The sequence below is a fragment of the Hyaena hyaena genome, unplaced genomic scaffold (assembly GCF_003009895.1).
Source record: "Hyaena hyaena isolate Hyena2069 unplaced genomic scaffold, ASM300989v1 scaffold_1, whole genome shotgun sequence".
In the NCBI taxonomy this organism is placed as follows: domain Eukaryota; kingdom Metazoa; phylum Chordata; class Mammalia; order Carnivora; family Hyaenidae; genus Hyaena; species Hyaena hyaena.
Genome location: NW_024080633.1, coordinates 6,857,821 through 6,881,278, shown reverse-complemented (window position 1 = coordinate 6,881,278; position 23,458 = coordinate 6,857,821). Strand labels below are relative to the sequence as shown.

General features: G+C 61.6%; 1 protein-coding gene across 3 annotated transcripts in view; it reads left to right on the top strand.

Moving 5' to 3' along the window:
* Positions 1–3,770: 3,770 nt before the first annotated feature.
* Positions 3,771–23,458, top strand: part of SLC38A8 (solute carrier family 38 member 8) — a 19,817-nt gene continuing 129 nt past the window's right edge. Inside the window, exons 1-13 of one of the 3 annotated variants that reach the window (XM_039227175.1) lie at positions 3,771–3,958; positions 4,380–4,474; positions 4,712–4,902; positions 6,156–6,354; positions 8,639–8,780; positions 9,864–9,965; positions 12,838–12,895; positions 17,154–17,268; positions 18,015–18,162; positions 18,378–18,583; positions 19,824–19,875; positions 21,971–23,116; positions 23,228–23,399. In XM_039227175.1, the coding sequence (XP_039083106.1) occupies positions 4,435–4,474; positions 4,712–4,902; positions 6,156–6,354; positions 8,639–8,780; positions 9,864–9,965; positions 12,838–12,895; positions 17,154–17,268; positions 18,015–18,162; positions 18,378–18,583; positions 19,824–19,875; positions 21,971–22,064 (1,347 nt within the window). In that variant the 5' untranslated portion in view covers positions 3,771–3,958; positions 4,380–4,434 and the 3' untranslated portion in view covers positions 22,065–23,116; positions 23,228–23,399. Of the gene's footprint in view, positions 3,959–4,379; positions 4,475–4,711; positions 4,903–6,155; positions 6,355–8,638; positions 8,781–9,863; positions 9,966–12,837; positions 12,896–17,153; positions 17,269–18,014; positions 18,163–18,377; positions 18,584–19,160; positions 19,299–19,823; positions 19,876–21,970; positions 23,117–23,227; positions 23,400–23,458 lie in introns of those variants that run through there. The other 2 variants (XM_039227179.1, XM_039227185.1) reach the window with 2 other exon arrangements.

The window sequence follows — 23,458 nt, the reverse complement described above, 5'->3', positions numbered from 1 at the left end:
GCTGACAGAACTGCAGACCAGTGTTGGAGCAGAGTGTGCACATGGCCGTCCACGGCCACGCTGCTCACGGAGCCGGAAGCAGACAGTGAGGCAGACGTGTGTGTTGGCCGGTGAGCAGGTGACGGAATGTGGCCCGTCCACACGCCGGAACGGTGCTCAGCCACAGAGGGAACGAAGTACTGATCATGAACCTGGAAACGGTCATGCTGAGTGAAAGAAGCCAGACATAAAAGGCCACAAATTGTGTGGCTCCGGAGCTGGCAAACACAGGGACAGAAAGCTAGTGGGGGCGGGGTGGGGGCAGTGACCGTTGAGGGGTAAAGGGGTTTCCTCTGGGGGATGACAGTGTCCTGGAACCGTCCTTGCGCGACGTTGAATGTGCCGTGCCCAGCCCCGCCCGGCCACACACTTCTAAGTGGGTTAAGGTGGTGGATTTTACGTTGTCAGGACTTAGACTGTCACCTGGAGGCCCAGCCCCTACTCTGCAGAGGAGCGTGGGCGGGGGTCCTCCAGCCTCAGGGGCACAGCCGTCTGAACTCGGGGTGCTGGGTGGGTCCCTTTCCTGCTGCTGCTGTAACACGTTTCTGCGAAGCTTTGCTGAAAAGAGCGTTTCTCCCTTGGTTCCAGAGGCCACAAAGCCAGAATCCGTCCCACGGGCTAAACTCGGTTGTGGGCGGCATTGGTTCGCTCCGGAAGCTCCCGGGAGAGTCCGTTTCCAGGCCTTTTCCGGCTTCTAGAGGGTACTTGGGCCCAGCCCACCTGGCTTAGGCAGGACACTGGCGCCGTCTCGAGGCCCCTAACCTCCTCTCCCCTACCGGGTCCCTTGTGCGTGTCCGTTCGTGTATTCTCGGACCCTGGGGTCCAGATGAGGATGTCGTCATGGGCCATCACGCCACTGGCCACGCTGGGTTCTCTGTCCCTGAGCCGCAGGCCATTTGCACGGGAGGACTGGCTGCTCGGTTAGCTGCCGCAGGTGGAGCTGCCCTTGCAAGGCCACATTGCAAGGCCACGAGCCGGCAGGCACTTGTTAAGCTGCCCCAGGCCCCGCAGACCCTGGGGCAAGGAGGGGCTGCGGGCTCAGGAGCACAGGTGACACGGGGTCCCTGCTTGCCTCAGTGGCTCCTGGGGAGCTTTCTGGAAGCCCAGATGCCCACCCTGCCCCGCCCCAGACCAACGTGAGCCGTTTGAAGAGTTCCTCCCACATTCACGTGCGGCCGGGGTTCAGAACACGGTTCCAAAAGCTCAGAATCAGGCCCAGGTAAAGACCAGTCAGTCGCGACAGTGGAGCCTGCCACACCCCCTGCCACACACACCTCTCACTTCCGTGCCGAGAGCCCAGAGTGTTCTCGTGAGTCCTCCGAGCAGCCCTGTGGGGTGGGGTCTGCTTTGATCCCATTTCATAGGTGCTCCCAGCGAGGCCCAGGCCACAGGGCCAGTGCACAAAGGGAGCCAGGGACTCTGGCTCCTGGGACCTGCCCTCATCTGTCTTCCAGAACATTCTAATGGGTCCGGGGAAACAAACAAGGTGGCTTTCTCCTTGAAGTTCTGAACTTGTCCAGCGGCCCGTACTCTGTGGAGAAAGGAAGCAGGACCCTGACAGATGCTCCCGCGGATGGCAGGTGCTCCCGCACGTGGGCACCGGGCCGAGCCGCCGCCTGCCTGGCCCACAGAGGCGCCAGTGTGCCACCTCGCCGGCTCCCTTGTGCACCAGAGCCGCCCGCCCACGCAGATGGGGCCCCCAGGGCGCCTCTCCACAGCTCACAAAGGTCAGGGCAGCCGTAGGGGGCCGGCAGGGAGCGCACATCAAAGCGCCTCAGAACTAAGAGGTTTTCTTCTTTGGGTGGAATTTCACAGCCTGGTGGCCAATTTCTAAGTCATGCACGTTAATGGGCAGCTAATGAGGTATCCAGGCGGGGACCTGGAGGCCCAGATTAGGGTGTACAAAGCCAGCTGCTGGGGGGGGGATGGTGACGGGGCGATAAATCTCTCTCTGCCTCGGGGTGGGTGAGGTGGACGGGGGTGGGTGGGGTGGACGCGGTGGATGGTCAGAGCGGGGCAGATTTTGAGGCACGAACTGGGCTTGGTCTGTGCCCTCCAGCTGCCCCTGCTGGTGCCCGGCTCCCTCCCCAGCCGGGCCATGACCTCCTTGCGTTTTTGGAACCCCCCCCCCGAAGGAAGAGGTGGGCTTGAAACGCCTGGTCAGCAAGCACGGCCTTTCCCGGGTGGTCGACCCGGGTCTCTACCCTGGGGGACCCCAGAACACCGAGGCCTTCCCAGGGCCCCTGGCTGAGCCTTCACACAGGGACTCCCTGTTCCCCTGATGCCTCCCTCCCCCGCTTCACCTTCCTCCAGGGAGCCTTCCTGCAGCTGGGGTCTCGTGGTCACCCCTCCCCACCCTTTGGACCCTGGCTCTTTGTGTCTGGTGCTGGTCTCCTCGCAGGTCGACTCTTCCTCCAAAATGGAGCCCTTCTCTCTCCACCTTTGACTTGCTGGTACTCTGTGTGCGTCAGATGAGAACGCACTCGGACCCCAGCCACGTGAGGAGCACTGGGCTGAAGAGAGGCCCCTGTTGTGCTGAGCAGTGTGCCCTGGGGCCTGTGGCTGTGACCTTATTTGGAAAATGAGTCTTTCACTTGGCAGGTGCAATCAGGAAAGGATCTGGAGATGAGATCGTTCTGGAATATGTGAGTGGGCTCAGACTCCGGGGCAGGTGTCTTCCCTTGAACAGGAGAGGGCGGGGAGTTGATGCCTGGAGGGGCGCGGCCAAGGCAGGAGAGACCGTGCCCTGGAGCCTTTGCAGGGAGGGCGGTCCTGCCCATGTCTCAGGTTCAGGCTTCCAGCATCCAGAACCGCAAGAGAATAAATTCCCATGACTCTGAAACCCCCAGTTTGTGAGTTTGTTCCGGCAACTTCAGGAGACTCCTGCGCGGGGGGAAGTCACACCTTCTCCCTTCTGGAATGCTGTGCTCACTCACTGGTTCAGCACCTCCCGCCCTGTGCACTGGCAGTCGGGCAGCCAGTTTGGGGGTGATGCCCCCAGGGTCGAACCCCAGGCCGGGCACTTGCCAGCCGACCCGTTCTGAGCCCCCTCCTCCCACCTGCTGTGCCTGCTGTGTGCGGAGCACGACGGTGTCACCCCCTCGGGATTCGCCGTGAGGACTCAGGCGCCTGGGCTGCGGGGCCCGGTTCCCAGCATTGCTCACTTGGTGGCGTCTGACACGGGGGCCGGCCGTGCGCTCCTGGGCCACACTCCCGGCTCCGTTTCCGCCCTCCAAGCTACCACTCGGCAGGTCCATCATGCCCTCGGTGCCCTGCGCGGAGCCTGCAAAGACCTAAACAGTCTGCTGGTGGCACAGTCGGGGTTGAGACCGTTGGAAACCACACGGAGGAAAGGCCTGGGTGCTGATCTGGCGGCCGCCAGATAAGGACTGATGGGTGAGGCCCCGGCCCCGGCAATGGTGAAATGAAAGCCACACTCCTCCAGAGGCGGCCCCTGGACCAGCATCACCGCGGAGCTGCCGAGAAATGCAGTCTCAGACCCCGCCCCAGACCCACTGAGGCAGGAACCGCTGGGTTGTAACACGCCCTCAAGAGGACTCGAACCTGGTGCCGGGAGTAAGCAGATTCACGTTTGAGTTCCAGATGGGACCTTCGTGGACTCCTATTTTCCAGACTAGGACAATTTCCTATTCTCTCATCTCAGCTGACAGTGTAGCAGGTCAGAGAAGCCGTGTCTACTCGACGTCCGGTCCAGACCAGCGACACCCGCCTCCCTGAACCTTGGGAGCGACGTGGAATCTTGGCTCCGCTGAGGGGACCCTGAATTCGAATCTGCCTTCGGACAAGACCGCGGGTGATTCACATGCACATTCGTTTCAGGGGCGGAGGGCCCGCTGACCGCCTGGGCCTTTGCACGCCCTTGAGTCGACAGCAGCCTGCAGCCACTGTGTACTGAAAGGTGGGCACACGGACCCCTTTGTAGGTGGAAACGAGGCTTGGAGAGATCACATGCTCTAGCTGAGCTCCGAGCTCTCTCCAAGCCCCTCCCTCAGACCGGGGGCCTCAGAGAGGGATCCTGGGCCCGGGTCCTTGGGTGACCGGCCTGCCCCTCCTGCTCTCCCAGCCGCCCTCCATCAGACCCTCAGCAGCCAGGGAAGCCCCGCCTCCTGGGAGGGGCCTTCACCCGGGTGGGGGAGGGGAGGGCATCTTAAGACCAACCTCCTCCCCCCCCCCCCAGGCTGGGAGTCGTAGAAGCTGCAACTCTTGTCCTTGTCCCCCTTGGTGTTGGGATGACCCCAACACAGGTTCTCTAGGGCTCCCTTGATTGGCAAATCGTTTCCCCACCTCTGGCACAGCTAGAACTTTCCGTCTTCCCCCAGTGGGACCCCAGAAATGCAGCTGAACCCGCTTGAGCGAGCCTGAGCCCTGTCCCTCATGGCTGATGACCATCTCACCTTGAAGTCTGGATTTGCGGGTAAGGGCAAGGGGCTGGGGTCGGGGCTTGGGAGCGGACGGAGTAGGGGGTCCCCTGGTGAGGATAAGCCGAGGCCGCGGGGCCTGGGAACGGGTCACCGAAAGGGGCAGCGCGAGGTAGCCCGTGGCGTGGGGCCGCTGGGACAGACGTGTGACTCTGACTTGGGGAGCGAGGGCTGTCACAGCCAGGAAGGCAGCATGGAGACGGCGCCTCCCCCCACCCCGCTGCTGCTTCTAGCCATGGAGGGGCCGACGGGCGGCAGCCCTGGCCTCGCGGAGAAGCCGGGCCCCGCGGCCGCCAGCCCCTCTCTGTCCTCGCTGGGGGCCGTCTTCATCCTCCTGAAATCCGCGCTGGGGGCCGGCCTGCTCAACTTCCCCTGGGCCTTCTTCAAGGCGGGTGGGCTGACCCCCGCCTTCCTGGTGGAGCTGGTAAGCATGTGCGGAGCGTTTGGGGGGCGGGGGGGGTCCCCTGGGGTGGGATCCGGGCGGGGATTCTCAGCATCCCTCGTGGGGAGCTGCCTGCCGTAGGTACGACCCCTTGGAGACTTTTGGGTCGGCTCTGTGCTCAGCTGCCGTGGGCCAGGGCCACCCCGCCACAGCCCCGGGAGGAGAACACCCCTAGGCTGGGGGGTGAGGGGGGAGGTAGAGGCCTCGCAGGTGCCTGCATCAAGTGACCCATGTTCACCGAGCCGTCCCCTGGCCCACTGGCTCCTCTGCGGCCGATAACAGCTCCATGATGCAGGTTGAGCCCTGCGTGCAGCCGGATGGGGTGTAAGGTGCTGTGACCTCCCCACCCCCACCGTCCAGCCCAGGCCCCCTGCCCCGTCCCAGACGTCCCGCCAGTGGCAGGTGCAGCCTGAATTCCCTTCCCAGAAAGGCTAGGGCGGCACGGCCCCAACGGAGAAGGGCTGCTCATTAGCACAGCTTCATTTTATTTGCAAAGATTCTGTTCCCGAGGATTAGCAACTGTTGTGGGGTAGGCTTGTCCACAGACCTGACCTTCCATGCTTTTCTAAGGCGATCAGCTGATCATGGCCACGGGGCCTTTTCTGTCCTGCGGGAAACTGCCCGGTCCTAGCCTGTGTAGTGGCCAGCGTATGAAAATAGGTAGCCATGGGGAGATGGGTCAGGGGTTTCTTCTGGGGACGGGACAGGAGAGAGCCCGGGGCACGGTGGTGTGTTCTCGGCCCTCACGGGTCGGGGTGTGCAAGTGGGTGGGCTGTAGCTCTTCTGATAATTCAGTTCTCTTAACCCACAACCCGGGGGCTTTTAGGAGAGTAGTGGAGGTTCTCGGGGTTTCTGATGCCTCACGTATCCAGCTGGGGCAGGATAGTGAGAATCTCAGGTGCATACGAGAGGCCCCGACTGTCGCTTACCCTGTGGCTCTGGTCTCTGGGCAGGGGAGAGCCTGGTGGCACATCGGGTAGAGGTCCCCGGTCTGCAGGTGGCCTCTGTGGGTGACCAGCCTGGTGGAGAGTGGTATCAAAGTCCCGAGGGGCTGGGCTGCCTGGCTGGCTCAGTCGGTAGAGCATGGAGCATGTACGACTCCTGATCTCAGGGTCGTGAGTTCTAGCCCCCTGTCGGGCACAGAACCTACTCGATTAAAAACAGAAGGCCCGAGGGACAGCTGGCTCCGGTGGCAGGCACCGGGTGCCCCCTGGCCCCACGGTCCCGCTCCGCAGGTGTCCCTGGTCTTCCTCATCAGCGGGCTGGTCATCCTGGGCTACGCCGCCTCCATCAGCGGCCAGACAACCTATCAGGGTGTGGTTGGAGGGCTGTGTGGCCCCGCCCTGGGGAAGCTGTGTGAGGCCTGCTTCATCGTCAACCTGCTCATGATCTCCGTGGCCTTCCTCAGGGTGATTGGGGACCAGCTGGAGAAGCGTAAGTACTGACGTGGGGGGGGGGGGTTCCTGGGGGGTCTTCTGGTCAATGCTCGGGACGTGGGCACTGGGTGGGGCCTTGGGGGGACAGCAGAGGCCAAGGCCGTGCCTGAGCGCCTTGAGTCGTGGCAGAGGGAGTGGTAATTAGCGGCACCCTGGGGGCCGTGGAGGGGGCGGGGCTGTGCGCACGGCCAGCGGGGACAGTCCAGTTTACAGGTAGGGAAGCCCAGCTGCAAAGAAGCCCCTTTGGAGAGCAAGCCGTAACCCCTTGAATCTGGGGACGGACATCCAGGACCGAGCCCAGGCCCCCCTTGACCATTTCCCTGCAAACACTGCGCTAGCCGCGTCCTACCCGCTTCCGTAGGTTTCGTTTTGGTTCCGTTCAACATACTTGCTAATTCTTGCTGGGATTTCTTCCTTGACTCGGGGTTGTTTACTTGCATGGTTCAGTTTCCAGTTACTTGGGAGCTTCCTAAATCCCTGTCTGGTTTCTGCCTCAGTTGTGCCACGGTCGGAGAACACACTCGGGGGGGTTTCGGGCTCCTGGCCCCCACGTGGTCAATCCTGGTGGCGTTCCATGCGCCCTTCGGGGACGTGCATTCAGTGGTGGGGCGTGTGGTTCTAGAACGCTACATCCGCTCCAGGTGCTCCTCAGCTTTGATGAGATCCTCGAGCCTCCCTGGTTGTTTTTTCAAGTGTTTTTTTTCTATCGGTTCTTGAAAGACGAGCATTAAAATCAGCTGTTCGTGGGTTTGTGTATTTGACCGTTGAATTCTGTCAACTTTTGCCTCCTGGGGTTTGAAGTTCACAGGTTCACACCCGTGAATTGTCCCCTTATTAGCACGAACCATCGTCTCTGGTAATTCTTGGCCTTCAAGTCCATCTTCTTTGCCACGAATCTAGCCTTTCCAGCGTCCTTCAGATTAGCGTTAGCCTGGCGTTTGTATCATCCTGACGGTTTCCGGATTTAATTGGAGTGTTAATTAGCGATAGGGTTGGATTTCACTGTCCCATTTTGCGATTTGTTCTGTTCTGTCACCTGAACCACAGAGAAGGCCCCCAGTGCTGGCGGTACTGAAGTTCAAGGTGCCCCTGATTTGGGGAAGGGAGTGATTTTATCGGGAAAAGCAGGGAGGTTGGTAAATCTGAACCTGGTGGTTCGTTGGGTAAAGGGGTACAGAAGTGCCCTGCCTGCCGGTGTCAAGTAGAGGTCATACCTGGTTTTGCCTCTGGTCACCTGGTGGCGGTGCAGTGTGGAGAAGGATTCTGGGGCTGCCCTCAGGCTCAGCAGGAGGGCAGCTGGGGTGACCCGGCATCTGTGAGGGGACGGACCTCCTCCACAGGCTCGGGATAGGTAGCCAGGGGTGTGTCTCTCTGCAGGCAAGTCCGGGCTTCTTGGCAGGAGGGCCAAATAAAGATCGGGGGTGCTTGTGGAGGTTGGGGTGCTTGGTGTCCTTGTGTGACGTGGGTACAGATGACCTAGAAGTGACAGGTGCTGAAAGACCTCAAGGAATGTTCTAGAAAGCGAGGGCTTAGGAGGGACTGCTGGAGTTCAGACATCTGAGCTGGGATCTGGGCTGAGGTGTTGCAGAGGGAAAAGCGGGGCTCATGCCCCTTCCCAGGTGCGGGCTCACACCCCCTCCCCCCGAGGTCTCTGTGCACCTCTGGGTGCGTGTGTTCCCGGGTCTCTGTGGCCCGGAACGCCTGCTTCGCGCTCCTGCCTGGTGCCTGTGTAGAGCCACCTCGGGGTCGCTGCCCCCCAACCTGGCAGATGTTCTGTAGAAACAAGCTACTCTGAGAAGGCCTTCGCTTGTACGCACGGCTGGCTTCCGTCTGGTGAATGAAGGAAGGTCACCGTACAGCACAGCAAGTGTCCCCAAGTGGCTGGTGAACCATTCCTCCGCTCCCAGCCACTGTTTGGGGGAAGCTTACCATGGCTCGGGCTCCCAGTACCAGCCCCCACCCTGCACCCCCCACCCCGCATGCCCACGGGGCTCCTGAACAAAAAAAAAAAAGGATTTTCTATAAGAAGATGAGGGCCCAGGTGCTCAAGGGCAGGACCACGCCGGATTGTGGCCCAGCGGGCAAAGCTCCCCGAATGGCTGCTGAATGAATCTGTGTGCAGGTTCCTCCCCCACCCCGTGGTGGCTTGGGACAAGCAGACTCCGTGGCCACGGCCAACCCCAGCCCGACCCGGAGCAGGGAACCCTGTGGCTGGGGCTCTGACCTGGGGGGAGGGGGAGGTTGGGCGCAGCTCTGAGTGGTCCCTGCCCCCCCCCCACCAGTGTGTGACTTCCTGCTGCCCAGCGCGCCCCCGGCCCCGCAGCCGTGGTACGTGGACCAGCGCCTCACACTGTCCCTGCTCTCCATGCTGGTCATCCTGCCCCTGTCCGTCCCGCACGAGATCGGGTTCCAGAAGTACACCAGGTACGGGGTCTGCAGACGCTTCCTACCTGGGCAGCGGCTCCGACCGGATCCCCACCTCCGCTAGCATCTGGGGGGGCGGGGGGGCGGTTCTCCCCACCGGGGATTGGGGCGGCCAGCTCTGGACCTCCCACTAGGAGAAGAGAAAAAAGACAGGAAGTGATACTGATCACATGTATGTGTGAAGGAAAACCGAGCACAAAACTGCTGTCTGTGTTGACGTGGCTGCAGTTCTGTGAATCATTACGGACGGTTCACACGCACAGGCATGGGGAGACCCCAGACACACACACTTGTGTTTCATCTGATGGTCTGAAGCTTTGTGTTTTTTTTTTTTTTAATGTTTGTTTTTTGAGAGAGTGAGCAAGCAGGGGAGGGTCAGAGAGCGAGGGAAACAGAATCGGAAGCAGCTCCAGGCTCCGAGCTGTCAGCACAGAGCCCGACACGGGGCTCGAACCCACGAACCGTGAGATCATGACCTGAGCCCGAGTCGGACGCTCCACCGACTGACTCCCCCAGGAGCCCATATGTGTATACTTTTGTCAGACTTGGTTTTTTCAAAAGTACTCATCTGAATTTGCGCCCTGCCTTCCCCTGTCGCGTTGTGAACGGCAGTAGACTTTTCACCTGAGAACTTGGGACCGAGTGACGACACGCAGGACACCCAGTCCCCTCGGTGCCTCTAGCCCTGGCTCCCCTGTCCCATCAGCGAGGTCAGGGGCACACGGCGCTGCGGTGTGGCCGAGCCGAAGGCGTCCCGACGTGGAGGCCACATCTGAACGCCTGTCGTGTTGGTGAAATGGCAGCTCCTGAAGCTGCTGTAGCTGTCGGATGTCGGCCTGGTCGGGAACTCGACCCACCTGACCCCTGGGCCTGAACCATCCTCCTGCTGTCCCCATTGCACAGATGAGGAAACTGAGGCTCAGAGCAGTGAGGACCTTGCCCAACCCCTGGCCAGTGTGGGCAGAGCTGGCCCTCCGACTGTGCTCTGTGTGACACCCCAGGCTCTCGGTGGCAGGGCTGGCGGCCCCGTGACCTTTCAGCCATCCCCTGCAGGCCGCTAACGCTGTGCGCCGCCTGTGTTAGCATCCTAGGCACGCTGGCCGCCTGCTACCTGGCCCTGGTCATCGTGGCGCAGTACTACATGGGGCCCCAAGGCCTCGTTCGTGAGTCCCACCCTGCGCAGAGGTGAGTGGGAGGGGGCGGCTGGTCCTGGCTTCCGGGGGGCTGTGCAGGAATCCCTGGAGGAGGGAACCCTCCTCCCCGTGGTTTGCATAGAGCCCTGGCCCCTCCCCGTGAAACCCTGCACATCTCTGACTCCGCAGAGCCCGATGAAGGCCCCTTTCCTTCTTCAGGACGGACTCAGCTATTCCTCGCAAGGGCCGGGGACAGACAGACAGACAGATGAGCACTAAAAGCCCCCCGGGCTGGGGCTCCTAGGCTGTTGGCAGACGTGTCCGCACAGCATGGGGACAGCAGAGCTGGCCAGCTAGGCGCAGGTGCCTGAGCAGGAATGGGTGGCGGCCGGTGTGGCACCTCGACCCTCCTCTCCCCCGGCCTGGGTGAGGCCGAGAGCGGGGGAGGGGCGGGGTGCCCTGTAGAGATGCGGGGTGGCGGTGAGGGCTCGGGTTTTGCTGGGAAGGCTGCAGGATTTTGAGTGCAGCAGGGCTGAAACCCGATCTGCTTGTGCCAGGACCATGCCAGGACCGGCTCTGGGGGTACGTGACCGGTATCGTCACCCAGAGGGCCCTGTGCTTGCTTTAATGTCCTGCTGTTGCCATCCTGAAGTTCTTTGTTTTAATGTTTTATTTATGTTTGAGAGAGAAACAGGCAGAACGTGAGCAGGGGAGGGGCAGAGAGAGACGGAGATAGAATCCAAAGCAGGCACCAGGCTCTGAGCTGTCAGCACAGAGCCCGACATGGGGCTCGAACCCACGAACCGTGAGATCATGACCTGAGCCGAAGTCGGATGCTTAACTGACTGAGCCACCCAGGCGCCCCCTTTTTTTTAACCTTTTTTTTGCGGGGAGCATGAACGAGTGAGGTAGGTAGAAGGCGACAGAATCTAAAGTGGGCTCTGCACTAACAGCACAAAGCCCGATGCAGGGCTCCAACTCACGAGCTGTGAGATCATGACCTGAGCTGAAGTTGGACACTTAACTGACTAAGCCACCCAGGGTGCCCCACTATCCTGAAAAATTTTTTTAATGTTTATTTTTGATAGAGACAGAGGATGATGGGGGAGGGACAGAGAGAGAGAGGGAGACAGAATCTGAAGCAGGCTCCAGGCTCTGAGCTGTCAGCATAGAGCCCGATGCGGGACTCAAAACCCACGAACCATGAGATCATGACCTGAGCCGAGGCTGGACGCTTAGCCGACTGAGCCCCCCAGGCACCCCACCATTCTGAAATTCTTAATTGAACAAGGGGTCCCATGTTCATCTTGCACCAGGCTCCACAAATTACGTGGCCCTTCTTGGCCGACGGATTGGAACCGGGACATCAGAAGGAGAAGAGGCTGGGGCAACTCTGAGCGTTGGGCTGGAGCACTGGGAAAGTGCGGTTTCCTGGGGTGATAAGGCAGGAGCGGGGGCCGGGGGAGGAAGTCACGTGGGGATGTGTTAGGGTGGAGGCAGTTTTGAGATCTCAGATGAAGATGTCAGGTGACCTGTCAGACCTTTGTGTCTGGAGGTCAGAGAGAGGAGGGGGCTGAACTGGAGAGAGAGACGTGGTTGGCGTCAGCCCAGAGGTGGCATTTAAGGCCATCAGCCTGGGTGAGAAGTGTACTCTGCGCCAGGGGTACTGAGTCCAGCACTGGGAGGTTAGGGACGGGAGGCAGAGCTGCTGGAAGGAAAGGAGGGGAAGCTGGCAGATGGGTTAGCTTCCTTGGGGTCCCGGAAACAATGGGCACCAGCTGGGAGGCTGAGAAGAGCAGAGTGTATCTCAGTTGAGTTTAGACGTCCAAAGTCAAGGTGTGGCCGGGCCCTGCTCCCTCTAGTGCCTCCAGGAAAGGCTCCTTCCTGCCCCTTCCCGCTTCTGGTGGCCCCAGCGATCACTGGCGTCCCTTGGCACTGAGACGCGCCCCTCTGTCTCCGTCTCCATCATCCCAGGATCTTCTTCCCTTGCCTCTGTTTCCCCTTCCAGCAAGGACCCCACCCCACTCCAGTGTGACCTCATCTCGGTTTATCTAATGACATCTGCACAGGCTCTATGTCCAAATAAGGCTCTGTTCCAAGGTTCCCAATGGGAAAAGTTGGGGGGATGCTATTCAACCCAGCGTAGAGGATGTTAGACAGTGGGTCTCGGCAGTTGGAGAACAGAATTTCAAGAAGATGGGGGTGACTGCCACCAAAATGCTGTTGCTGGGTCCCGCAGGACCGAGTCCCAGCAGGGAATTTAGCCTTGGAAGCTGCTGGTGATGTGACGAGCTTCATCAGTGCAGGAGAAGGGGGTGAGGGCCCAGGTGGATTAGGTCCAGAGGAGTGGGGGAGAGAGGCAGGGACGAGCATTCTTCTGAGAAGGGGAAGAGAGGAATGGGCAGGAGGTGATGGGGACCAAGGCCAGCAGGTGCTGCTTCCACCTCACTCCACTATGTCCCCCGAGGTGCTGGAGGCTGGTACCCAGAGCTCCTTGTCAAAGGAAGCTGGGAGGGGGGGCCCTGGCTGGGGGCCCCTGAGGGGGCTGGACCTGAAGGTTCTGCCCTGTGTACTCCGTCCTCTCAGCAGCTTGGGTAGCGGTCAAGCCGTCCTTGCCCTGCTGGATTTGATGGATGCTGCCTATGCCCCAGCCCCTAACCTCGATGGGAACAGGCAGCCGCAGTGGGAAGTTGGGAACTCCTTCTAGCCCCGTCCTGCGTGGAGAAGGTTAAGTTAACCAATGTCAGCACAGTTGTGTTTAAAAGATGCAACGTGTAATATGCATCCTTTTCCTGGTAATTAAAACGCCTCTCACAGCCTGGCTGAGTTACGTTTTCCTGGTACTGCTGAAACCTCCTCTTCAAGTGGAGATGGTTTGGAGTTGAACTTTCTGTTAAGAAACACCTGTTCTTGTCTATTTGCAGCCCCTCCTCCTGGACCTCCGTGTTTAGCGTCTTCCCCACAATCTGCTTCGGATTCCAGGTAATGTCAGCGTGTGTGTGGAGGAGCCTGGCTTCGTGGAGGGCTGTGGTGACCCTCTGCTCCCTCGGGAGAGTGTGCCCCCCCCCCCCCCAACGTCAGGAAAGAAGGTTGAAGACTTGCTGTAGGATGAGATGGGCTGTCTTCTGGAAACGGTGCATGTCAGTTGTGGGCTCAGTGAGGTTTGGATTGCTGTTGAACCTGGGAACCTGGCCTCGCCAACACCAGCAGCACATTTGCTGGGTCCGGGGTACGGGGTGGGGATCTAGAACTTGCTCCCTCCTCTGCAAGATTCTCGCGGGGCTGTCACTGTGACTGGAGACCTGTGACCACCCACTTGTACGGGACGCCTGTATGTAGGTGGATCCTGCCCCCCGCGCCTTGGAGAGGAAGGATCCTGGCTCAGGAGGCTTGCGGCCGGGGGGCTGGGCGGCGTGGCATACCGGACACGCTATGCAGAGTCTGACAGTGTCACAGAGGGAGGGTGTGGCATCCAGGGAACCGGCTTCTGAGGCCACCCTGCCCCGGGCGATTCAGAGCGCCCTTTTCCAGGATGCTCGAAGCTTGCGAAATGGTGGGAGGCGACAGGTGAAGGGGACAGCATTCAGCTAGTGAGCTGAGGAGGGGAGGGGTCCCAGGCGCAGTGGGTGAACTTCAGGGGTGAGGCGGGCGCCCCACACGGTGCTGGAGGGGTGCGGTGGAGGCCGTGAGCTCCTCCCTCGAGGGGGTTCCAGTCTCCTGGCTGGAAGTGGTCAGTGGCAGCTTTCTTTTCATGGTTGATTATAGGGAGGATTTGCCTCTGTCCTAAGAATAACCACCACCACCCAAACGGTCCCAGAGTAAAACTGAGTTCACGGTGGGGGGCGGGGGAGGGGCAGTGGTCCAGCCCGACAGCAGTGCCTCCCAGCCAGACTTTTTCTTCCCTTCTCTGTCATCCAGCTCCTGTTTCTGCTTTTCATCTTGTGTTTTCTTTGAGGATCATTTTTGAAAAAAAAAAAAAAAAAAAACCAAACCCTGGAACATTTCCATTTATCTTCCTTATAAATCAGCCGAAACCTCGCTTCTGGGGCTCAGCAAGCTGCTCACAGGAATTTCTCACATTGCTTCTTGCACGCCCAATATTTTGAAAGATCTAAAGCGTTGATTTTGCTGTCAGCGGTTTGGACGCGGCCTCCATCCCTCCCTCCTGCACCCGGGCACCATATGGTGCGTCAGGCTCGCGCCGTGGGGGCCGCTTTCCAGATGCTTCCAAGGGCTGCCCCCCTCACCTTTGCCTCAGCCGGTTCTCCTAGCAACCGGGGCCTGGGCTGCGGTTTCCAGGGACACGGGCTTCAGCGATGGGGAGCTGGGAGAAGCCGTGGATTGCAGGGTGGGGGGTGGGGGTGGGGCTCAGGCCAGAGGCAGGGCAGCCAGGATGTGGGGATGGGGGGTGCAGCTGAGGGTGAAGATGGTAGGAGGGAGGGGGAGGGGTGATGCGGGAAGGGCAAGTCTCCTGTTGTTCTTGGGGGCTCTGATCTGGCCACACAGCTCCCCTCTCCCCTCTCCCCTCTCCCCTCTCCCCTCTCCCCTCTCCCCTCCCTTCCCCCTCCACTGAATAGCGGCGGGCAGTGGGGGGGGGGGCAGCCTGCACCTTATCATGTCCCTCGGGCCTTCAGGAGGGCAGAGGTGGGGTGCGGGCTCCGCTCCCAGCCTGCTGGCCAACCCCCCCGCCCCCCAGCGACTTTCCTGTGCCTGGTTTTAAAAAAAATTTTTTTTAATGTTTTTGAGAGTCAAAGACCGCATGAGCAGGGGAGGGTCAGAGAGAGAGGGAGACACAGAATCTGAAGCAGGCTCCAAGCCCTGAGCTGTCAGCACAGAGCCCGACGCGGGGCTCGAACCCACGAACTGTGAGATCATGACCTGAGCCGAAGTTGGACCCTCAACTGAGCCCCCAGGCGCCCCTTCCATGGCTATTTTTAAACAGCTGTCTTGAGGCATAACTCCCGTGGCAGCTGACTCACTCATTCCCTGCAGGGGCCCATCCGATGCCCCGTGCCTGTGGCTGGCCCCCCCCCCGGCCCCCCCCCCCCCCCGCCCTGGCTCCACAGCTCTCCCTGTGCGTCTGCCTGTTTCGGGCGTTTCCTTCCAACGGGGTCTTGCGGCACGTGTCCCTCGTGTGCGGCATCTGTCCCCCCAGCGCCATGCGCTCTGGGTTCACCCTGTCGTGGCCTGGGCGGCCGCCTCACCCTCCCACGGCTGCGGCGAGCGCGGCGTGCGTCCCGCTCCCCGGCCCGTGGGCGTGAGGCCAGTGCTCCTCTGCCTGCCCTTCCAGCGCCCGGAGAGCAGCACCCAGCGCGGGCCCGGCCGGGCAGCCCCGTCCTCGGGAGCTGTGCTCCGGTCCCTGGTGTAAAAGTGGGAGAAACGGGGCCCAGGAGACCCGGCACGACCGTGAGGGAGGGCTGGATGATGTCCTGCCACAGCCACGTGTCTTCTCCCCACCGCTGCGCTTGGCCGTGGCTCCGAGACCGGCCCCCTGCTCCCCGCATGGCGTCTTGTGCGGTGCCAGAGTCTGTGGGTCCTGGGCGCTGGCGTGTACTCAGGAGACAGAGCTGGGGAGACCTGTCCAGGGACCCATGCGGATGTGCCTCAGGAAGGCTGCGGGGGTATGTGCGGGAGGCGGGGACCTAGGTCCCTCGGCTTCCACTGGTTGACGCTCCTATCCAGGGTCAGGCCGCTCCTATCAAGGGTCAGGCCGCCGCGGCCCGGCTGAGCCAGCCTGCGGGCCAGCGGCTCCTGCAAGGTCATAGAGCCCAGGGGCAGAAAGCCGGAGATGCACCCGCAGCCTGGCGTGTCTGGACAGGCGTGTGTGAGCTCGCTCTCGGCTGGATGTGGTCACTGCAGGGGAATCGGGGGGGGGTGAGTGTGGGCCCCCTCCCCTGCTCCCGAGGGCGCGCCTCTCCCCCTCCTGCTCCATGAGCGTGGGGGGCCATGTTCGGCTTGTTACGTGGTGCCGAGTGGGACTGTGAGCGCAGCGTTTGAGTGCTGGGGAGCGGGGACTGGGGTGGGGGAGGCTTCCTTGTTGCTGGGTGGGCTGATGGGCGAGTAACTGAGTCACCCCTTCAGCTCTTGCCGGGCTCTGTGCCAGCCTGAACTCAGAGGCATAAGGGAGGGAGATGTGGTCCTTGCCCTCACGTAGCTAACACATGCTGAACAAGCAAACCCAGAAGTGCTCACGAGGGGAGTGTGGGGACACAGGGAGGAGGTCAGTCCTGCTGGGGAGAGCTTTCTGGAAGGAGAGGTAGGTCCTGGCCAGACCAAGAGAGAATCCCAGGTGGAGGACCCAGCATGAGCAAATGTCCTGAGGCAGAGAGGAGAAACCGAGGTGACAGAGCTCAGTGGGTGAGGAAGGCATGGCTCCTGGGAGCCTGGAGAGGGGGCAGGAGGAGGTGATCAGCAGGTTTGGTTTTGATCAGAAGTGTGTAAAGAGGCTGATGTGTGGTAGGAACCTTAGAACAGTCTGGAAGCCGTGGGGGGGCATCAAGATAAAGCCTTGCCTCTCAACCCTGGCTGTGTGTCACTCAGGGTCTCCTGGGCTGCTTGTGAAATGCCACTGCCCAGAGCCTGCCCCAAGTCAATATAAGTCCTTCATGTTGGCTACAGGTATTTTATATTGAAAACTCACGACATTATTAAGTTCACACAAATCCTATGAATGATGGCTCCGTCTATTCCCATGCCACTCTCAGCCCAGTCAGGATCTAGAACGTTCCTGGCTCCCCCAGAAGCTCCACTCAACAGCAGCCCCCTTCTGTCTCCAGGAGTGGTGGTTCTCAACTAGCAGCTGTTCTGTCCCCAGGGGCCATTGGGCGAAGACCACAGACGTTTTTGGTTGTCACAATGGGGGCTGTCCCTGGCATCCAGTGGGTCCAGGCCAGGGGTTCTGCCCGACGTCCTTCGGTGCACGGAACAGCCCCAAAGGTCAAAGGCGCTGCAGTCGAGAACCCTTGCCGCGGCGCGGTTCACTTGTAGCTTGAACTTGACGTCCACGGAAACGCGTCTTCTCATCTTGCTTGGGGGTCTGGCTGTGAGGTTGTGCCGTGTGAGGTGGTGCCTGCCCTTCTCCGGTGCTGCGTTATACTCCCCGGACGGATGTCTGCCAGCTTCCCTACTAGACCTTCTGTCGGTGGACGTGGGGTGGCTCCCTGGGCTCTGGGGCCCCAGGAGGTTTTAGGGTGCCCTCGGGGTCCCGGAGCGCCCCCTGAGCCGCGCCCCTGCCGTGCAGTGTCACGAAGCCGCTGTGTCGATCTACTGCAGCATGAGCAACCAGAGCCTCCCCCACTGGGCCCTGGTGTCCGTGCTGTCCCTGCTGGCGTGCTGCGTCATCTACTCGCTGACAGGTAAGGCCGCGCGGGGCACCGCAGAGCCGGGCGGGGGCGCAGGAGACCCGACTGGCGGGGGCTTGAGGGGTGCTCTCTGCGCGCTCAGCTGCGAAAGGCTTTGCGCGTTTGCTCCTGACCCCACAGGGAAGTCCCCATTTCACAGGAGGAGTAACTGAGGCTCAGATGGCATCTGAGGCTTGCCCAGGGTCTCGCGACTAGATGTGCAGAGCTGAGACCCTGCTCGTGTGCACCCCACCGCCCCACCCTGACCAGGGGACGATAGCGATGGTCATGTAGCGTGACACCTGGGTAGCAATTTATAAAATGCCCTTGTGGGTTTGACGGGCGTGGGTGCTCACGGACCCGGGTTCTAAGCAGAAGGGTCTCTAAAGGTGGCGGAAGTGTGGCTCAGAGAGGGCTGTAATCTGCTCAGGGTCACACAGCGGGCCCCCAGCACGGCCCAGGTCTCAGGCCGACTCCTGGCTGGGCGGCTCCTTTCCTCCTGCCCAGGGCTTCGGAGCCCCTGGCCTGGGAAGCCCTCGGGCCGCCGCGGTGTGTCGGGCACTGTGGACCACCATGGTCCCCCGAGAAGCTTGCCGACACACGCTATGTTAGCTTCCGGAGCACACCGCGGTGACGCGGCCTCTGTTACACGGTGCTCGCCGTCCACGCTGTTCCCCACGCGGAGCCTTCAGCCCGCATCTCCCGCCAACATGGCTCCTTCCTAATCCGCTCCCCGGCCTCCCACCCTCTCGGCCTCCCAGGAGCGTACGGCTTCCTGACCTTCGGGACCGAAGTTTCCGCGGACATCTTGATGTCTTACCCAGGTGACGACGTGGTCATCATCGTGGCCCGGGCCCTCTTCGGCGTGTCCATCGTGACCGTCTACCCCATCGTGCTCTTCCTGGGGAGGTGAGGGCCCGGGAGGAGAAAACGGAGGTGGGGAGTTGAGGTGGAGCCCAGACTGCCCCGGACCACGCCCCGTGTGGCCCGTCTGTGTCGGCACCTGCTGTGGACAGAGCCGCGCGAGGGGTGGCGGGGTCCTCGGGGAACGGCGCCTGGTGGGGACCTGGGGCGCCCGGTGGGGGCGGGCGCGGGGCTGGAGCCGCCTGTGGTGTGGCCGCCAGGTCGGTGATGCAGGATTTCTGGAGGAGCTGGTGCCGGGCGCGTGGGCCCAGGGCCCTGGCGGAGCCCTCGCGGCCGTGGGTCCGGGTGCCGCTGACCGTCCTGTGGGTCGCCGTGACGCTGGCCATGGCCTTGCTCCTGCCCGGCCTCAGCGAGATCATCGGCATCATCGGCGGGATCAGTTCCTTCTTCATCTTCATCTTCCCGGGTGAGGCCCCCGCTGCGCTCCGCTCGGCCTCCCCGTGTGGGGACTCAAGGGGCTGGAGGGCGGGAGCCCCGCAGCGGCTTCCCTGACCGGCCCTGGGCTGGGGACAGCGCGTGCCGTGCCTTGAGTTAAACATCTCCGTGGCCCGTGAGGGGTGCACCTGCTGGGGGCCCAGTTGCCACCCCATCCTGCAGGTGAGAAGGTAGAGGCCCCGAGGCTCCTCCGGGGGGGTGCGGGGAGCGCGGGGTCAGCCTTGACCTTGTCCACTCTCCGGTGCTGCTGCACACGGGTGGGGTTTCATTTTCCCTCCCTCCCTTCCTCCTTCCCTTCCTGTTTATTTGTGAGAGAGAGCACCAAGCGAGCACAGATGGGGGAGGGGCAGAGAGAAGGAGACACAGAATCGGAAGCAGCTCCAGGCTCTGAGCTGTCAGCACAGAGCCCGACGTGGGGCTCGAGCCCACATAGTCCAAGATCATGACCTCAGCCGAAGTCAGACGCTTAACTGACTGAGCCACCCAGATGCCCCTCATTTTCTTTTTTAAAAACACTTTTGGTTACGTGAAATTTACATGGTTCAAAGGTGCCCCGTGAACATCGTCATCTGCCTTGTCCCTGGACCTGGGAGGCGGACACGGTTTCCCTGAACGTTGGTTTCTTCCCTGTGTGAGTGGGTGGAGCTCCCGTCAAGGAGGCCTGAAGCTTATCCCAGCCTGGAAAGCCCGGGGAGCCTCCCAGAGGAGGCGGCGCTCAGGGCGGGAGCCCCAGGTACCCCTGGCTGTGGCTCTGGGAAGCATTTTCAGAGCCGAGTGCTGGGTCTGCTGGATGCAGCCGTGCCTGCTGCAGGATTCCTAGCTGGTCACTTGGGTTCGGTGCCCGTGTCTTGGGTGGGACCTGATAGTTCCAGCTGCCCCCTGTGCTGGAGAGGACCGGCCGGCACGCGTGGGCTCGATGGGGGAGGTGCTGTCTGGCTTCTGTCCCAGGAGAGCTGGTGAAAGAAGGAAAAGAACCGTAGCTGCCAGGTGTTAAAAGCATCCCAGGCGTCAGGCCCCCGAGTCTGGCCCTTGATTTGGCCTCCCAGGGACCCTGGCACAGAGGGAAGCTGTCCTTGTCGTCCGAGAGACCGGCTCGGGGGGCCGAGGTGTTAGGGGGACGCCGAGCTAGCTCCCTGGGGACGGGCTCTCGGGCTCAGGGCCGCTCTGGGTTCAGCAGCGAAGGCTGGAGTGGCCCCGCGTGTCCATTGCAGGTCTGTGCCTCATCTGTGCCGTCGGTGTCCAGCCCGTGGCTCCGCGCGTCAGGTGAGTGTCCCCAGACAAGGGTGATGGTGTGGGCACTTGAGGGGCTCAGAGCGAGCGGAATGGGGACGTGGCGGGGCCCACGGAGGTCACGTTGTCCTGCTGATGGGACACAGTGACAGGCCATCCCAGCCGGGAATCAAACCCCGGCCACCCTGGGGCCCGCACGCGGCCTGTGCTCGGCCCTCCATGCCCCTCAGGGGGTGATGGCCTGGGCCAGGAGCTGTGTGGGTGCCGGGACTTCCTGGCTCTGGGCGCTGCCAGGCGCGTGTCCTCTGCATCCCACACTCACACCTGCAGGAGGGCACAGGCCGGTCCTGTCACCCGGAACCTGTGTTGCGCGGGCTGTGTGGCCGGAAGGGCAACACATTGAACGAGGCGGCGGGTCCTGGCCGGACGCCTCCTCGGTGCCCACCCTTCGCTCCTCTCCCTACGGTACCGGGACACCCGTCCCATGGATGAGGGGACGGACCCTTGTCCGCAGGCACACGGCAAGTCAGGGCAGAGCCGGGACTCAACCCGTGCGGACTGGGTCCAGGCCTCACCCCTCCCCGCTCCCCGCTCCCCGCTCCACGTGTGGGCTAGACAAGAGAACTTGGGGACGCCTTTTTCTAGTAGAGGGCCCTCATCTCCCACCTGGCCTGTGCCATGACAGAGGCCCTGTCCTTTGCCCTTTGCCCTTGAGGGGCCCACCCTGACCCTGCTGAGGAAGGGAGTGCGCGACCCGGGGCACCATAGCTCGGCAGGGGCCTGCGTGGCTCTTCGTCCCATTCCACAGGTGTGAAAACTGAGGCCGAGGCAGGTAGAGAGACACTGTCTTGCTGGGGTGCTTTGCACAGAATTGCCTTCTCTCCCGGCTCTGGAGGTGACACGCCAGCAGTCCGGGTGTCGGCAGGACCAGGCCCCCTCGGAAGTTTCTAGAATCCCTTATGTTCTTATCATTTCCTACTTCTGGCGGCCTGAGGTGTTCCTGGCTTGTGCTGCCCCTCCATGTCTCTTAAGGACACTTGTCACCTCACTGCGGGCCCGCACCAAACCCAGAGTGACTTCCTCTCCGGAGTTTTAACTTTATTCCATCTGCAAAGACCCTGTTTCCAAATACGGTCAAGTTCCCGGGTTTGGGGTGGACGTGAATTCCGGGGACCACATTTCAGCCCAGGGCAGATGCCCCTACGTCACAGCAGCCGAGGGCTTGGGCGCCCCCTGCAGGCTGCTCCCTCTCCTCCTTTCCCTCCGGGCCTGGGTTTCCCACAGCGGGGGGCCAGGCTCTGTTCCCTTCTGGGTGAAGGCTTTTCTGGATGCCTCTGAGCCTGACGTGGGCTTGCGGCTGGTCGCGATGGCCCGGGGCCTCCTACGCGCGGCCCGTCCCCTGCAGTGGCCTTTGAAGGCCCTGCTGCGTCGGTTTTGTGCCTTGATCCAGGCTCACAACGGTTCTCACTGGTGGGCTTTGAAGGTATTTTTAATTCTAGATCTGCTGTAGGGCCTCTGATCCCTCAGAGCCGCTCCGGGACCCTGCAGGCCCCGGAACATTCCCCACGCTCTCCCCGCCCCCGCGTCAGAGGCGTTCACGACTCTGCCTTGCTAGACACATATTTCCGTGACACGGGTCCTGTGGCCTCTGTTAACGGGGCCAGAAAAGTGTCCAGCAGCTTTGTGCGGTGGCTGCTGGTGCGTCAGGAAGCTGAGCACCTCTGCCACCGCGCCCTCGTGCCCAGCCACCGTCCCCGTCGTGGGTGACTTCGGGCTTTCTGCTCCTTTGTCATTTTCAGGGGAGCTTCAGCCCCCCTCCCGTTGCCCCCAAAGGGAAAGGAGTGGAAAGGTGTCTCCCTCCCCCATGGCTTTGGCTTTGATGAAAGGCCAGGGAGGAACGGAGTCCTGAGTTGACAGTGGCAGTGAGTGGGTTTAAGTGCCTGGGGACGTTAGCGCCCGATGTCTTGGAAGCCCGTCCCCACGGGTGAGGGAGAGCTCCACGGACTTTTTTCCAAATTGGTGACGCTACTGGCTTCGTGTGATAGGCCTTCTGCGTGCACTTGGCCGGTCTGTGCGGAGCTCGGGGAGGTGGGGGGCGCGTGCTGATGTGGGTTTATTGGCCCGGCAGGTGCTGTTTGGAGGTGTGGGGCGTGGCCTCCGTGCTCGTGGGCACCTTCATCTTCGGGCAGAGCACGGTGGCAGCCGCCCTGGAACTCTTCTGAGCGGGAGGGTCGGCCCGGCCCCACGCGGCCCTGGCGCTGCCGCCTGCGTCCGGCTGTGAGACCCGTGTCCTCGCGTCATAAAGATGCTGGAGAAATGGATACCTTCTGCCTCCTGGGGCTGCTCATTGGGGCTTCTGCTGGTTCAGAGGGTTTGGGGGTGCAGGGCTGAGGAGGGTGTATTCACGTCCTGGGGCCACCCTAACAAAGACCACAACGTGGGGGCTCCGAACAGCAGAGATCTCTTCCCTTTGTGGTCTGGAGGCAGGGTTCCGAGATCCCGGTGTGGCTGGCCGTCCCTTCCCACGTGGCTGGCTGCCCTATGTGTCCCTCCAAATCTCTCTCCTCTTTTTTTAGTTGATTTTGAGGGAGAGACGGTGAGAACCGGCGGGGGAGGGGTGGGGGGGTGGATTAGAGGGTCCCGATCAGGCTCCGTCACGTGGGGCTGGAACTCACCATCTGCAAGATCGTGACCTGAGCCGAAGTCGGATGCTTAACCGACTGCGCCACCCAGGCGCCCCCGAAATTTCCCTCCTCTTTCAAGGACCCCAGTCATTGGATTAGAGCCGCCTTTTAGTCCAGTATGGCCTCGTCTTAATTTACTTAGGATCATAGGTCCTCTTTCCAAATAAGGTCACAGTCACAGAGTCTGAGAGTTGGGACTTGACCCTGATATTTCTAGGAGATACAAGTGGTAACCAAAGTAGGGCCTGAGGCCAGTGGAGCCCTACTTTGGCCCACGCTCCCCCGGGACTCAGCGAAGCGTGTGCGGGTCCCTCCGTCCCGACCCCAGCCCTGGGGTGAGGAGTCACCCCTGCTGCTGAGGGCGAGGGGACCAGGGGTCTGCCCCAGGGGCAGGAACGGGGGGGCGGGGGGCAGCTCGCGGCCCAGCTGCTCCTGCGTCGCCGTGCTCGCCGGCTCTGACCCTGCACGGGGCCTGGACCCTCCTGGATGTCGCTGGGCTCGGGCCCCTCTCCCTCTGCCTTGGGACGCCTGCTGGGGGCCAGCGGTGCCAGAGCCACGAGGGGCCGACGTCTGAGGACCCCGCCCTCAGGGTAGGCAGCGGGCCGGGCTCTGTCGGGTCATGTGATGGGCGTGTGAGGCCACACGGGGCGAGGGCCGTTGTGTGTTTTCCAGCCTTTCTGCCTGCATTCGTTTGTTTCCAGCTGTGACTCACATACTGCGAAGTTCACCGTGGCAAAGCGTACGATCCGGTGGGTGCTAGTCGAGGCAGAGGGTTGTCCAGCCACCACCAGCTGCTGATTCCGGTTCGTTTTTGTCACCCCGGTTTCTCCGCAGTGATATCGCGTAATGTTTCCAAATTCACCCATTTTACAGGTGAGGCAACTAAGATTTGGGAACGCCTTTTTTTTTTTTTTTTTTTTTAATTTTTATAA